General features: G+C 48.2%; 1 protein-coding gene across 1 annotated transcript in view; it reads right to left on the bottom strand.

The window, feature by feature from the left end:
* The window catches only part of AXL (AXL receptor tyrosine kinase), a 47,802-nt gene that overhangs the window by 27,386 nt on the left and 7,650 nt on the right, over positions 1-12,766 (bottom strand). Inside the window, exons 2-4 of the mRNA XM_083369625.1 lie at positions 9,133-9,331; positions 2,107-2,207; positions 1,240-1,422 (exon numbers count right to left, since the gene is read on the bottom strand). Of these exons, the coding sequence (XP_083225751.1) occupies positions 1,240-1,422; positions 2,107-2,207; positions 9,133-9,331 (483 nt within the window). The remainder of the gene's footprint in view (positions 1-1,239; positions 1,423-2,106; positions 2,208-9,132; positions 9,332-12,766) is intronic.

Here is a 12,766-nt window from a genome sequence, read left to right as displayed (position 1 = left end):
AAGGCTACTTTTTACGGCTTCGCTGGCCAGATATGAAAAAGGGAAAAAAGGAAAAAAAAAAGCAGACGCTGAAAGCTGTGAGCCCGGGGGTGAGGGGCTATGAAAAAGGCGCCCTTTGGAACCCTCATTCCTCTTCCTTTCAGCCCCACAGCTATTTTCAAGCCTGGAGTCTGGAGCAAAATGAAATGAAACCCGCAAAGAATGGGCTATTGAGCAAAGTGGCCCACCACCAGGGGATTCATCCTGTTTGCTGAAGACACGAAACGGCCATTGACGGTGTTCAGACAACACACAAAAGCCCCAAACCACGCAGCCACGTTTGGGGTGGGTGGGAGGCGTCAACGTCTCTGGGTGCCCGGGAACTCAGCCAGGTTAGGGAGGGATTCGAAGCCAGGGCACTCAAGGGGGCAGTGGGATTCACACGCTGTCCTGTGTCGCGACTGTTTAAAACCATGGTTAGGGGAACCAGTCAGAAAGAGACTGTATATTCTTGGTTTGTCTTTGTGGCCTGCCAAGCTTCCTGTTCATCTGCAGAGGTGTAGGTAGGTGGGTAAGGGAAAGGGAAGGGAAGGGGGAGGGAGGGATGGAGAGAAGGAGGGAGGAAGGACAAGGGCAGAGAGGGAGGGAGGGAGGGAGGGAGGGAGGAAGAAAGGAGAAGAGAAGGGAGGGAGGGAGAAAGAGAGGAAGGAAGGAAGGAAGGAGAAGGGAGAAAGGGAGGAAGGAAGGAAGGAAGGAAGGAAGGAAGGAAGGAAGGAAGGAAGGAAGGAAGGAAGGAAGGAAGGAAGGAGAAGAGAGGGGGGAGGGAGAAAGGGAGGAAGGAAGGAAGGAGAAGGGAGAAAGGGAGGAGAGGAGGAAGGAAGGAAGGAAGGAAGGAAGGAAAGAAAGAAGGAGAAGAGAAGGGGAGGGAGGGAGAAAGGGAGGGAGGAAGGAAGGAAGGAAGGAAGAAGGGAAGAGGGGAGGGAGGAAGAGAGCAGAGGAGGAAGGAAAGAAGGAAGGAAGGGGAAGGGACTTCAGAGGAATTGTTAAGGAGCCATTTGTCTCTATTCAAATCCCCACCTTGAAGCTACAGTCGTAATCTATCACACACTCCGAAACCCGCCTTGTAACAAGCTGTGGTTGAGCAGGGATGTCATCTCAGCTGTCCTGGGTGAAATCTTAACCCCCAGCCTGGCAGCTGCTGCCTTTTGAAAGGGGTCACTTTGGCCGCAGAAAAACCGGGCATGGCGTGAACTGACTCACCTCTCACCCCCAAGACGGAGGGGGTCTGGGCCAGGGGATCCGCCAGCGAGTTAAGGGGAGCGCTGTCCTGCAACCAGATCACCAAGACAGGCTCGGGAGGTCCGCGCGCTCCACAGCTGAGGTTGAACGGGGTGTCGGCCGTGATCTCCAGATCTTGGGGCTCCTCGGAGAAAAAGGGGAGGCCTGGCCGCAAGAGAGAAGAAACAGGGGTGCTAAAGCACTCTTTGTTGAATAAGCCCTGATGGCAATGGTAAGCCATGATGGGATGGTTCACACGAGACAAAGATAAAGAACACTATGGCTTAGCTGGGGGGGGAAGTTTTTGAGCCAAACCAGGATGGCGTGGTCAACAATATCCCAAACAAGCAGATCTTGGCTTAATCCTATGAAGGAATCAAGTCAGTGATTCTCAACTTTGGGGACTTGAAGATGGGTGGACTTCAACTCCCAGAATTCCCCAGCCAGCTGGCTGGGGAATTCTGGGAGTTGAAGTCCACCCATCTTCAAGTCCCCAAAGTTGAGAATCGCTGCTGAGATAATTTCTCTCAACCTGGCAGGCCTGTTAGAAAAACAAAGTCCCAGAGTAATGGGTGATATTTGTAATATATATATATGTATACTGTATATACTGTATATATATATATATATATATATATATATATATATATATATATATATATATATATATATATATATATATATATATATATATATATATATAAAGGGAATCAAACCTCGGAGCATTTATTCTGGTTGCTCCTTAAGGCCAGCAGTGAGCAAATTTCCCAATTTCTGAGCATGGCTGTGCCTCCCCAGGTCTCTGCAGGGCACTTCCCCCCCCTCTCCTTCCCCCACCATTACATTTACCTTCTAACTTCAGATAAGCTCCTTCGGAAACAATTTCAGATCCATTCACCAAGGCCACACACTGGTAACTTCCCATGTCAGAAAGCTGGAGGGAAGAGATGCTGGAAGGAGGGGAAGATGGGAGAGGGGAAGAGAGCAGGAGATGGATCAGCAAAGGGGCTTGGAGCATGGGTTGTGTGGTCCATGAGACTTGATGCGTGCGAAATCCAGGCCTGAGCTGGTTTATCAAACTTAAACCAGTGTTTCTCAAAAACATTAAGATGTGTGGACTTCAGCTCCCAGAATTCACCCAGCCAGCATATGTGGACTTCAACTCCCAGAATTCACCCAGCCAGCATATGTGAACTACAACTCCCAGAATTCCCTGGACAGCGTATGTGGACTTCAACTCCCAGAATTCACCCAGCCAGCATATGCGAACTACAACTTCCAGAATTCCCTGGACAGCGTATGTGGACTTCAACTCCCAGAATTCACCCAGCCAGCATATGTGAACTGCAACTCCCAGTCACCTTTTTCAGCATCATTGTAATTTTGGACAGTCATTAAACCACTGGTCCTAAGTTGAAGATTACCTTCAGTCTTGTAAATTTAAACTGGTCATTTCTCCAGCTTAGCCAAAGAAAAATCTCCACAGAATTTCAAGAGGACAGCAGGGCACTGATTTGAGGCACATACTCCAAAACCTCGCTGCCCAAATAGTGGCAGTCCTCAACTTATGACCACAAGGGTCATAAGCCACATTTCTGTGGCTAAGCGAGATGGTGGTTAAGTTAGTTTTACCCCATTTTACGACCTGCCGTGCCACAGTCGTTAAGTGAATCACTGCAGCGGTTAAGTTAATAACAAGGTTGTTAAGCGAATCTGGCTTCCCCCACGGACTTTGCTCATGAGAAAGTCACAAAAGGGGATCACGTGACTCCGGGACACTGCGACCGTCATAAATATGAAGCAGTTTCCAAGCATCCAAATTTGGATCGCGTGAGTGACCATGGGGATGCTGCGACGGTCGTAAGTGTGAAAAATGGTCATAAGTCACTTTTTTTTCAGTGCCGTTGTAACTTTGACCTTCAGTCACTAAACGAACGGTTGTAAGTCAAGGTCTGTACGCTGATTAAGGATCCTCCTGGCATTGGCAAGGCCTCAGCACGAAGGGTCTCCACCCCACGGCTTCGAGGGAAGGAGATTTGCCATGGTCTTTTTCTGACCACTTCAAGGTGGTCTCCAAGACCCCCCTGGGGCCGGATCCAGAGGGTCAAAAATAATTGTAGCTGAAAGGAGGAAAAAAAATAACGCCAAGGTTTAACCTCCCCAGAGACCAAGCCAGTCTTTTAAACGAAGCGGATGTCAGGCAGGGACAGGTTTTGATTGCCCTGACTGACTGTGGTGCCATCTTGACTTTTTTGACCTCCTTTGCCCCTCACCACAGCTGTAGTCAAACACAAGGGCTTCGACAAAGCCGATGAAAGACAAGGGAATCTCAAAGGGACACCGTTTACAGCTACTTAGGGAAAGTTTTCAAGGGTTTTGGGGGGGGGGGTTTAGCATTTATCATCAAGAAAAGGTCGGGAACTTTTAGTCACTTAAAATCAGGATTCTTTCCTCTTTCCTTCCTCAGGATGACTGCAAGGTCAGCAAGAGAAAACGCAGAATTGATTCTGCTTTTTTGCAAGCTTTCTCTCGTGGGCAGTTCCTTAAAACAATTTTTGTTTCGTTCAGCAAAAGCTGTTTCCCCCCAGGCTGGTTATCACAACGGAGACCAAGGCTGCCTTTTTTCTTTTTTTTGCAAAGCCAACACACACACACACACACACACACAAGCAAGAAAAAGAAACTCATGAAAAAGAAAGTTAAGTGTTAAAAACAACAACAACAACACAGATTCGCTGACCCCACATAAGTAACAGGCAAAGTCCATTTTAAAAAAGCAACATCGAATCTAAAAGCATTTCTTTTAACAGAATAACAGAGTCGGAAGGGGCCTTGGAGGTCTGCTAGTCCAACCCCCTGCTCAAGCAGGAGACCCTACACCAGGGGTAGGCAACCTTGGCTCTTTTATGACTCGTGGACTTCAACTCCCAGAATTCCTGAGCCAGCATGGGGGAACTATGGCCTCCTAATGACTCGTGGACTTCAACTCCCAGAATTCCTGAGCCAGCATGGGGGAACTATGGCCTCCTCATGACTCGTGGACTTCAACTCCCAGAATTCCTGAGCCAGCATGGGGGAACTATGGCCCCCTCATGACTTGTGGACTTCAACTCCCAGAATTCCTGAGCCAGCATGGGGGAACTATGGCCTCCTCATGACTCGTGGACTTCAACTCCCAGAATTCCTGAGCCAGCATGGGGGAACTATGGCCCCTTCATGATTCGTGGACTTCAACTCCCAGAATTCCTGGCCAGCATGGGGGAAACTATGCCCCCCCCTCATGACTCGTGGACTTCAACTCCCAGAATTCCTGAGCCAGCCTGGCTCAGCTTGGAAACCTCTCCCTTTCCCCTCAGCGTGGCTGGCTCAGGAATTCTGGGAGTTGAAGTCCACGAGTCATAAAAGAGCCAAGGTTGCCTACCCCTGCTCTACACCATTCTGGACAAACGGCCATCTAATCTCTTCTTGAAAACCTCCAGTGATGGAGCACCCACAACTTCTGGAGGCAAGCCGTCCACCTCCTCGGTAAAAATTAACAGACAGAGGTGTCCAACCTTGGCAACTTTGAAGTTGAAGATGTGTGGCCTTCAACTCCCAGAATTCCCCAGCTAGCCTGTCCTAAAGGTATTCACTTTCATTTTAAAAAAACAACAACCAAGTTTCTATCCCTCATGGGGTCCGAAAGAAGATTCGGCATAAAAAAAGAACTAAAAAAAATTGGTTGAGAAACAAACTAGGATGGGGGAACTCACGCACTGCCTGAAACGGAGGCTTCTGAACAAACCAGAATAGGCTACCTTCATCCATGAGGCTTCCTTGCAAACCAAGCAATCCAGATTAAAATTGAGGCTGCTGAGGGAACCCAATCCTCGTCTCTCAGCCCAAAGGGATGCCACAAGGAGAGAGGCAGGAGAAAACGGTGCCAAGCTTCACTGCCAAGAGTGAACAATCGCACACATAATGCACACCCCTTGCAGGCTCCTAGTGAGTGTCCCCTCCCCACGTGGTTTGGCCCGTGGCTCCAGGAAGCCGGAGGAAGGCATGTGAAGCAGAAGGCAGCAGCCAGCTGGACGTCCACCCAGTTCCCTGGCTCTGCCATTGAGCAACTGGAATCAATATTTCCCATGAGTCATATTAAACCAGCTAGCAGGCTTCAAGACAGCCCTCCCCCCCCCCCGGCAAGGCAGGCAGGCAGAACCCCCCCCCCCTTTCCATGACGAAGAAGAGAAGGACTTGTTCACGTGGAGCAGGGCCACCATCCGATCTTCATCTGAACTTTGCCCATTTTAAGACGACTCTGTCACTTCTATTTCAGGTTAAAAGTGGCCATCTCTGGTCTGGTCTGGCCTCCTGGTTCCCTTGAACTTCAAAGCCCATTGCTCCCAGCCACCGCCCATTTAGAATAGAATAGAGCTGGAAGGGACCCTGGAGGTCTTCTAGACCAGCCCCCAGCTCAGGCAGGAGAACCTATACCAATTCAGACAAGGGACAGGCAACCTCGGCTCTTTTATGACTCGTGGACTTCAATTCCCAGAATTCCTGAGCCAACTATGAATTCTTGAGTCTAGCCAGCCTCTTCTTAAAAACCTCCAGCGATGGAGCGCCCACGATTCCTGGTGGCAAGCTGTTCCACTGGTTGATTGTCCTCACTGTCAGGAAGTTTCTCCTTAATTCCAGGTTGCTTCTCTCTTTGAACAGCTTCCAACCGTTGTTTCTCATCCTGCCCTCTGGTGCTTTGGAGAATAGTTTGACCCCCTCTTCTTTGTGGCAGCCCCTCAAATACTGGAATGCTGCTATCATGTCACCCCTGTTTCTTCTTTTCTTTAGACTAGCCAAACCCAAGTTTTGCAGCCATTCCTCATATGTTTTAGTCTACAGGCCATGGATCATCTTAGTTGCTGTTCTCTGATTTTTTTTTTCCCCAAAGTCCCAACATCTTTTTTGTAGCATGGTGACCAAAACTGGTTGCAGTATTCCAAGTGTGGTCTCACTAGGGTTTTATAAAGCAGGACTAAATACTTCGCAGTGCTGATTTTTCAGGAGGGGAAATTGGAACGAAGGCCGCTTGCTACATGGACACACATACGGGGATTCAGCTCATCGACTTTTTCATGAACTTTCAGATTGTTCAACAACCCTCCAACGTTAATTATACAAAAACAATTTAATAACAATTTAATAAATACTACTTTAAAAAAGGTAAAGGTTCGCCCGCACATGCGTGCTAGTCGTTTCCGACTCGAGGGGGCGGTGCTCATCTCCGTTTCAAAGCCGAAGAGCCAGCGCTTGTCCGAGGACGTCTCCGTGGTCAAGTGGCCGGCATGACTAGACGCCAAAGGCGCACGGAACGCTGTTACCTTCCCACCGGAGTGGTGCCTATTTTTCTACTTGCATTTTTACGTGCTTTCGAACTGCTAGGTTGGCAGAAGCTGGGACAAGTAACAGGCACTCACTCTGCTACGCGGCACTCGGGATTCGACCCGCCAAACTGCCGACCTTCTGATCGACAAGTTCAGCGTCCTAACCCACTGAGCCACCGCGCCCCTTCTACTTTAGTTAATACTACTTTAGTTAATGGTTAATGGTGCTACGAGTCATAGCAATGGGACTTTAGAATTCAGACAGAGGGTCCTTGCCACATAACGCCCTATATAAAAATAATTTAATAAATACAGGCAGTCCCCGACTTACATCAGTTCATTTATTGACCGTTTGAAGTCACAAAGGCAGTGAAAAAAAGTGAGTTATGACTGTTTTTCCCCACTTATGACCATTGCAGTATCTCCACGGTCACTTGAGCAAAATTCAGCCACTTGGCAACTGACTCACATTTATGACGGTTGCAGTGTCCCGGGGTCACGGGACAAGCAAAGTCAATGGGGAAGCCAGATTCACTTAACAACCGCGTTACTTACTGCAGCGATTCACTTGCAGCAAGAAAGGTGGTTAAAATGGGGCAAAACTCGCTTAACAGCTGACTTGCTTAGGGATGGAAATTTTGGCCTCAGTCGTGGTCGTAAGTCGAGGATGACCTGTGCTCTTTTAGCTAATAGTGCTATGAATAATAATAATAATAATAATAATAATAATAATAATAATAATAATAATAATAATAATAATAATAATAATACTTTAGAATTCAGGCAGACAGCCCCCTGTCACGTAACCGCCACAAACTTAACAATTGATCAGAAGAAAGACAAAAAAATGTCTGGATAGTGGATGTGGCCTTGCCTGGAAAGAGCAGAAAGACTTGGGAGAAAAATCATGAAATGCAAAGACCTGCAAGCAGAAATAGAACTGTGGCAAAAGAAAGCAAAAGTAGCACCAACGGTCATAGGCGCCTTGGGAGCAATCCGCAAACATCTGGAGCACCACATCTGCCTTGACAAATTGACCATCCAACATTTGCCAAAGGCTCAGAACAGCTTACATCCTCAGACAATAACCTTTAAAACCACTAAATAAAACCCAGGTCCTTGGGAAGGACTCCGTAGGTGGACAAAAATGCCAAATCCAGACGAAACATCTGGCTGATTATAGCACCAACCATAATAAAAATAATAGAGAGTATTCAAGGTCGCTCTTGCTAGCAGCTGACCATCCTATCCTCGGTTACACAGTCTCCTTGCTGGCCACCTCACCTTCAGGATTAGGGACCTGCCTGGGCTCAAACAGAGGTGCCAACGAATTAATTGACCCCAATTGATCTTCCATTATTGATTGATGGATAATGTTATCCATTCAGTCACTCTTGGCATTTTATTGGGCCAGATCTCTCTACATCTTCTGATCTTCCACTAGCCCCCATTGATTAATCACCTATTGATCCCTGGTCATTTATTGAACCCCTTTTGACCTCCCCCACCAAACATCGATCAACCCTTGGGGGTTGATATTGATCACTTTGGAGAATCTGCCTTACACTGACGTATTTATTTTGAAGGAACTAGCAGTGGGTGACGTTCACACAGCAAACCAGGACCTAAACCTTACTTGGCAAACCATATAATGTGCTGAGCATAAACCAAGCCAATCAGATAAGAGCTAGATGCCGCATCCACAGGCAGAATGGCCTTCTCTACCGAGTTTTCAAGGTATTGGTCAGCTGGTTCCCATTGGATCAAATGGGAGCCGGTTTGGTCTAGGGGCGAAGGCACCAGGCTAGAAAATGGGAGATGGTGAATTCTAGTCCCACCTTAGACATGAAAGCCAGCCTGGGTGACTTTGGGCCAATCATCAGGAGACTGTGAGTTCTAGTCCTGCCTTACGCATGAAAGCCGACTGGGTGTCTCTGTGCCAATCATCAGAAGACGGTGAGTTCTAGTCCCACCACAGGCATCAAAGCTGACTAAGTGACTTTGGGTCAATCATCAGGAGACTGTGAGTTCTAGTCCTGCCTTACGCATGAAAGCCGACTGGGTGTCTCTGGGCCAATCATCAGAAGACGGTGAGTTCTAGTCCCACCACAGGCATCAAAGCTGACTAAGTGACTTTGGGCCAATCATCAGGAGACTGTGAGTTCTAGTCCTGCCTTACGCATGAAAGCCGACTGGGTGTCTCTGGGCCAATCGTCAGAAGACGGTGAGTTCTAATTCCACCACAGGCATCAAAGCTGACTAAGTGACTTTGGGCTAATCATCAGGAGACTGTGAGTTCCAGTGCTGCCATAGGCATGAAAGTCAACTGGATGACTTTGGGCCAGTCTCTCTCAGCCCAACCCGCCTCACAGGGTTGTTGTTGTGGGAAAAATAGGAGGAGGAAGATGTTTTGGCTATGTCTGCTACCTCGTATTATTTGTAAAAATAATAAATGTGGGGAACAAACAGACAATCTGGCCCATTAACAGTGCCAACCAAACTGTCGGACGCTCACCTCAGTTCACTGGTGGTCATCCATTCTTCCTCTTCCAAAGGCACCTGGATCTGGTTACTATCAGCGAATTCGAAGACCTCTCCATCTCTCAGCCAGCTGATCTCCGGCGCCTCGCCCACAGCCAGGACGGAGCAGAAGAGTTTTACATCCTTCCCCAAAGACGAGGTCAAGTTTGAAGGACTTTCTAGAAAGTGTCCAGCTAGGAGGTAAAAAGAGAGTCGGTTGAAATCCTCAAATTAGGAGAAGAGATAACACAACATCAAAACAGCAACCAGGAATTTAGCTCTCAGATCTGCAGGTCAACTCGATTCGGAGGATTTGCCTATACAAGTCATCCTCATTTAGCAACTGTCTCGTTTAGGGACTGTTCACAGTTAACGACGGTGATGAAAAAGTAACTTTGCAACGAGTCCTTGCATGTAGGTCTTTTGCAGGTGTGTAACGAAAAGGGAAGCTGAAGTAAGACTGTAAGCACGGCAGTGGTTTTGCTTAGGAACCGAGTTGCTGGTTCTAGTTGTGGTCAAACACACTGCGGAAACCCAGAAGAAGGAAATGGAGCACCTACACAACAAAATGGAAAGCCGTGGGACTTTAATGAAAAGTGCTTAACCACTCAACCCAATACAGGACGACCAACACAAGACATCTATCAAAAACATCTCAGAAACTTCTCACAGATTATTATAACCATACAATATCATCGTAACGCACTAACCAACTAAAGACTTCCAAAACAATTTAAGTAAACCAAAAGACCCAGCAGCCGCACAAGAAAAAAAAACCAGGAGTCATCTACAACAGGGTCCCCAACTCCCTGGGCCGTGGCCTAGTCGGAACTGTGCAGCTCAACTCGCATGCGTGTAGCTCAACTCGCATGCGTGTAGCTCAACTCGCATGCGTGCAGCTCAACTCACACAAGTGGTGGGCTAGCACGCAGGAGCTTGCACGTGGAGCTCTACTTGCAGTCTTGCTGCGTGTTCAGGCACATGTGTGCTGGCCTGTTGCTTGCACCGCCCAGTTCCCCTCTCCCCTGCCCAGCCAGCCACCAAGCTGGGGACTGCTGAACTACAACATCCAGTGTAAGGAGGGCGACAGGACAGAAAGGCAGAAGACTAGCAGTGGGCATCCATGAACACCAACGACCAGTCAGAAGATAGGATGAAAACTTCTTAATCTCACAACACACGGATAGACTCCACTGTAGTTTCAACTGGGAAACTGTAAGCATCCTAAAACAAGTTAGGCAAATTCCTGGAAGCTCAGGCTAATCAGCCACCAATGGACAGGGAGAGATAAACCATGTTTGCACACCATTCAAAAGAGACAATAAAAAAAGCTAAGAAGGAAACAAGGCATCCTTTTCAGCAATCAGCACCCAGATAAACGGGGATTAATACCAGACAAACAATCTAGCAGAAAACAATAATCAAGGAACTACCGGGAAGAAAACCACACACCCCACCCACATTGCCAGGACAAGCTACAAAATAAATAGGGAGCGCTGATGTTATTTGGTTGTGTACTGAAACATCTGCAAAGAAACAAGCAAGCTCAGAGAGCGCTAAGGATTCCACATTTTAACCCTGAGCTACAAATAATCTTCTGGCAGTTGTCTGCAGGGTTGGTTTTTTTTTTTTGGCAAGGTTGTTTGGAAGTGGGTTGCCATTGCCTCGTTCCTAGGGCTGAGAGAGTGTGGTTGGCCCAAAGTCACCTAGATGGCTTTGTGCCTAAACAGGGACTAGAATATATGGCCTGCTGGTTTTTAGATTGATGCCTTCACCACTACACCAAACTGGTTCTTATTTTGGAATGTACCAATCTGAGGCAGCCGGAGGGAAGAGTGGCATTCCAATCTGGTTGGCTGCAACTAGACATGCTTCTCGATCCTCAGATGGATTATGCCAGCTCTGCCCACCTAATGATGGTTCGGGTGTGGCCTGGCACCCCACAGAGATACTGGATGGGCCTAGACCAGGGGTAGGCAACCTCGGCTCTTTTATGACTCATGGACTTCAACTCCCAGAATTCCTGAGCCAGCCATGCTGGCTCAGGAATTCTGGGAGTTGAAGTCCATGAGTCATAAAAGAGCCGAGGTTGCCTACCCCTGGCCTAGACAGAACACAGAATCAGCCTCACAAAATTAATCAGATTCTGGATGTGCTCTTTGCCTTGGCAGAAATCCCAAATTGGGGCTGCAAAGTTTTGGATGGCCATCAGAGGGCGGTGTAGAGATGCAGAATCCCTGACTCTTTGCTGCCACCTACAGGTCACCTGGAATATTTGCAGCATGGTGCAAACTGAGGTTTATGGAGTTAAGAGTTTCTTGGTTCCCGTAATCTGTCTTATCAGTGTTTCTCAACCGTGGCAACTTTAAGCGGTGCGGAGTTCAGCTCACAGAATTCCCCAGCCACCGTGCGACTGAAGTCCTTGTCAACGTGCATTTTGTATGCAACACAATGGAAAAATAAGCAGTTGAGTTCCAATTCTGCAGTCACAGTGCTGTCTTAATGCCTTGACCTCTCTCGTGGTCATCCCTGCTCTCTGCTTACCTGTCTTTCTCCATTAGTCTTCTTTTAAAAATTCTGCCCAGTTGGATAACATAATTATCTAGTTTGTCAACATCTTCAAATGCAGAGATGTCTGCAACTAAATGGGTGAGGTGAGACGGGGGCCAGAGTCCAGTGGGAGCAATGAGAAGTCAGCGTCTGCTATTATTGCCAGTGGGGCAAGAGTGTTGGGAGGGAAGGAGGGGGAAAGGGAGGGAGGGAGGAAGGAAAGAATGGAGGAAAAGAAGAAAGAAAAGTCAAAAGGGAGAGGGAGAGGGAGGGAGGACAAAAAGGGAGGGAGGGCTGGAAGGAGAACAAGACTGGAGGGAGGGAAAGAGGGAGGAAGGAAAGAATGAAGGAGGAAAAGAAAGAGAAAAGAGAAAAGGGAGAGTGAGGAAGGAAGGAAGGAAGGAAGGAAGGAAGGGAGGGAGGGGAGGGAGAGAGGGAGGAATGGATGGATGGATGGAAGAACAAGACTGGAGGGAGGGAGGGAGGGAGGAAAGAAGCAAGGAAGAAGAGAAGAAGGGAAGGAAGAAGAAAGGAGGGAGGGAGCAAGTAAGAAAAGAAGGAGGGAAGAAGGTAAGGAAGGAAAGAAGCAAGGAGGGAGGGAGGGAAGGAAGGAAATAAATAGAGAGTAAGAAAACGAGAGAGGGAAGGAAGGAAGGCTCTCCCACCCTTCACAGCTACCTCAACACCCACCCAACATGCCCTGCCAAGGAGCCCCCCACCCCACCCGCTGTTTGCCCGCACTCTCAACCCAGCACACTCGGGAGGCTCCCCTTGGAACTTATGAAAAGCCCATGGTCCCCAGCCAGGATGACCATAGCCAGGTGGATATTGGGTGTGTGTGTGTGTTTGGATTCAGAGCAGGAGTGGGCAACTATGGAGACTTTCAGACCTGTGGGACTATAACTCCTAGAATTCCTGAGCCAGGTCGTAAAGTTGGGGCTCGGGAATTCTGGGAGCTGTAGTCCCACCGGTCGTAAAGTTGGGGCTCGGGAATCCTGGGAGCTGTAGTCCCACCGGTCGTAAAGTTGGGGCTCGGGAATTCTGGGAGCTGTAGTCCCACCGGTCGTAAAGTTGGGGCT

The sequence above is a fragment of the Vipera ursinii genome, assembly GCF_947247035.1.
Source record: "Vipera ursinii genome assembly, chromosome: 9".
Classification (NCBI taxonomy): Eukaryota; Metazoa; Chordata; class Lepidosauria; order Squamata; family Viperidae; genus Vipera; species Vipera ursinii.
This window is presented reverse-complemented; position numbering and strand designations above follow the sequence as displayed.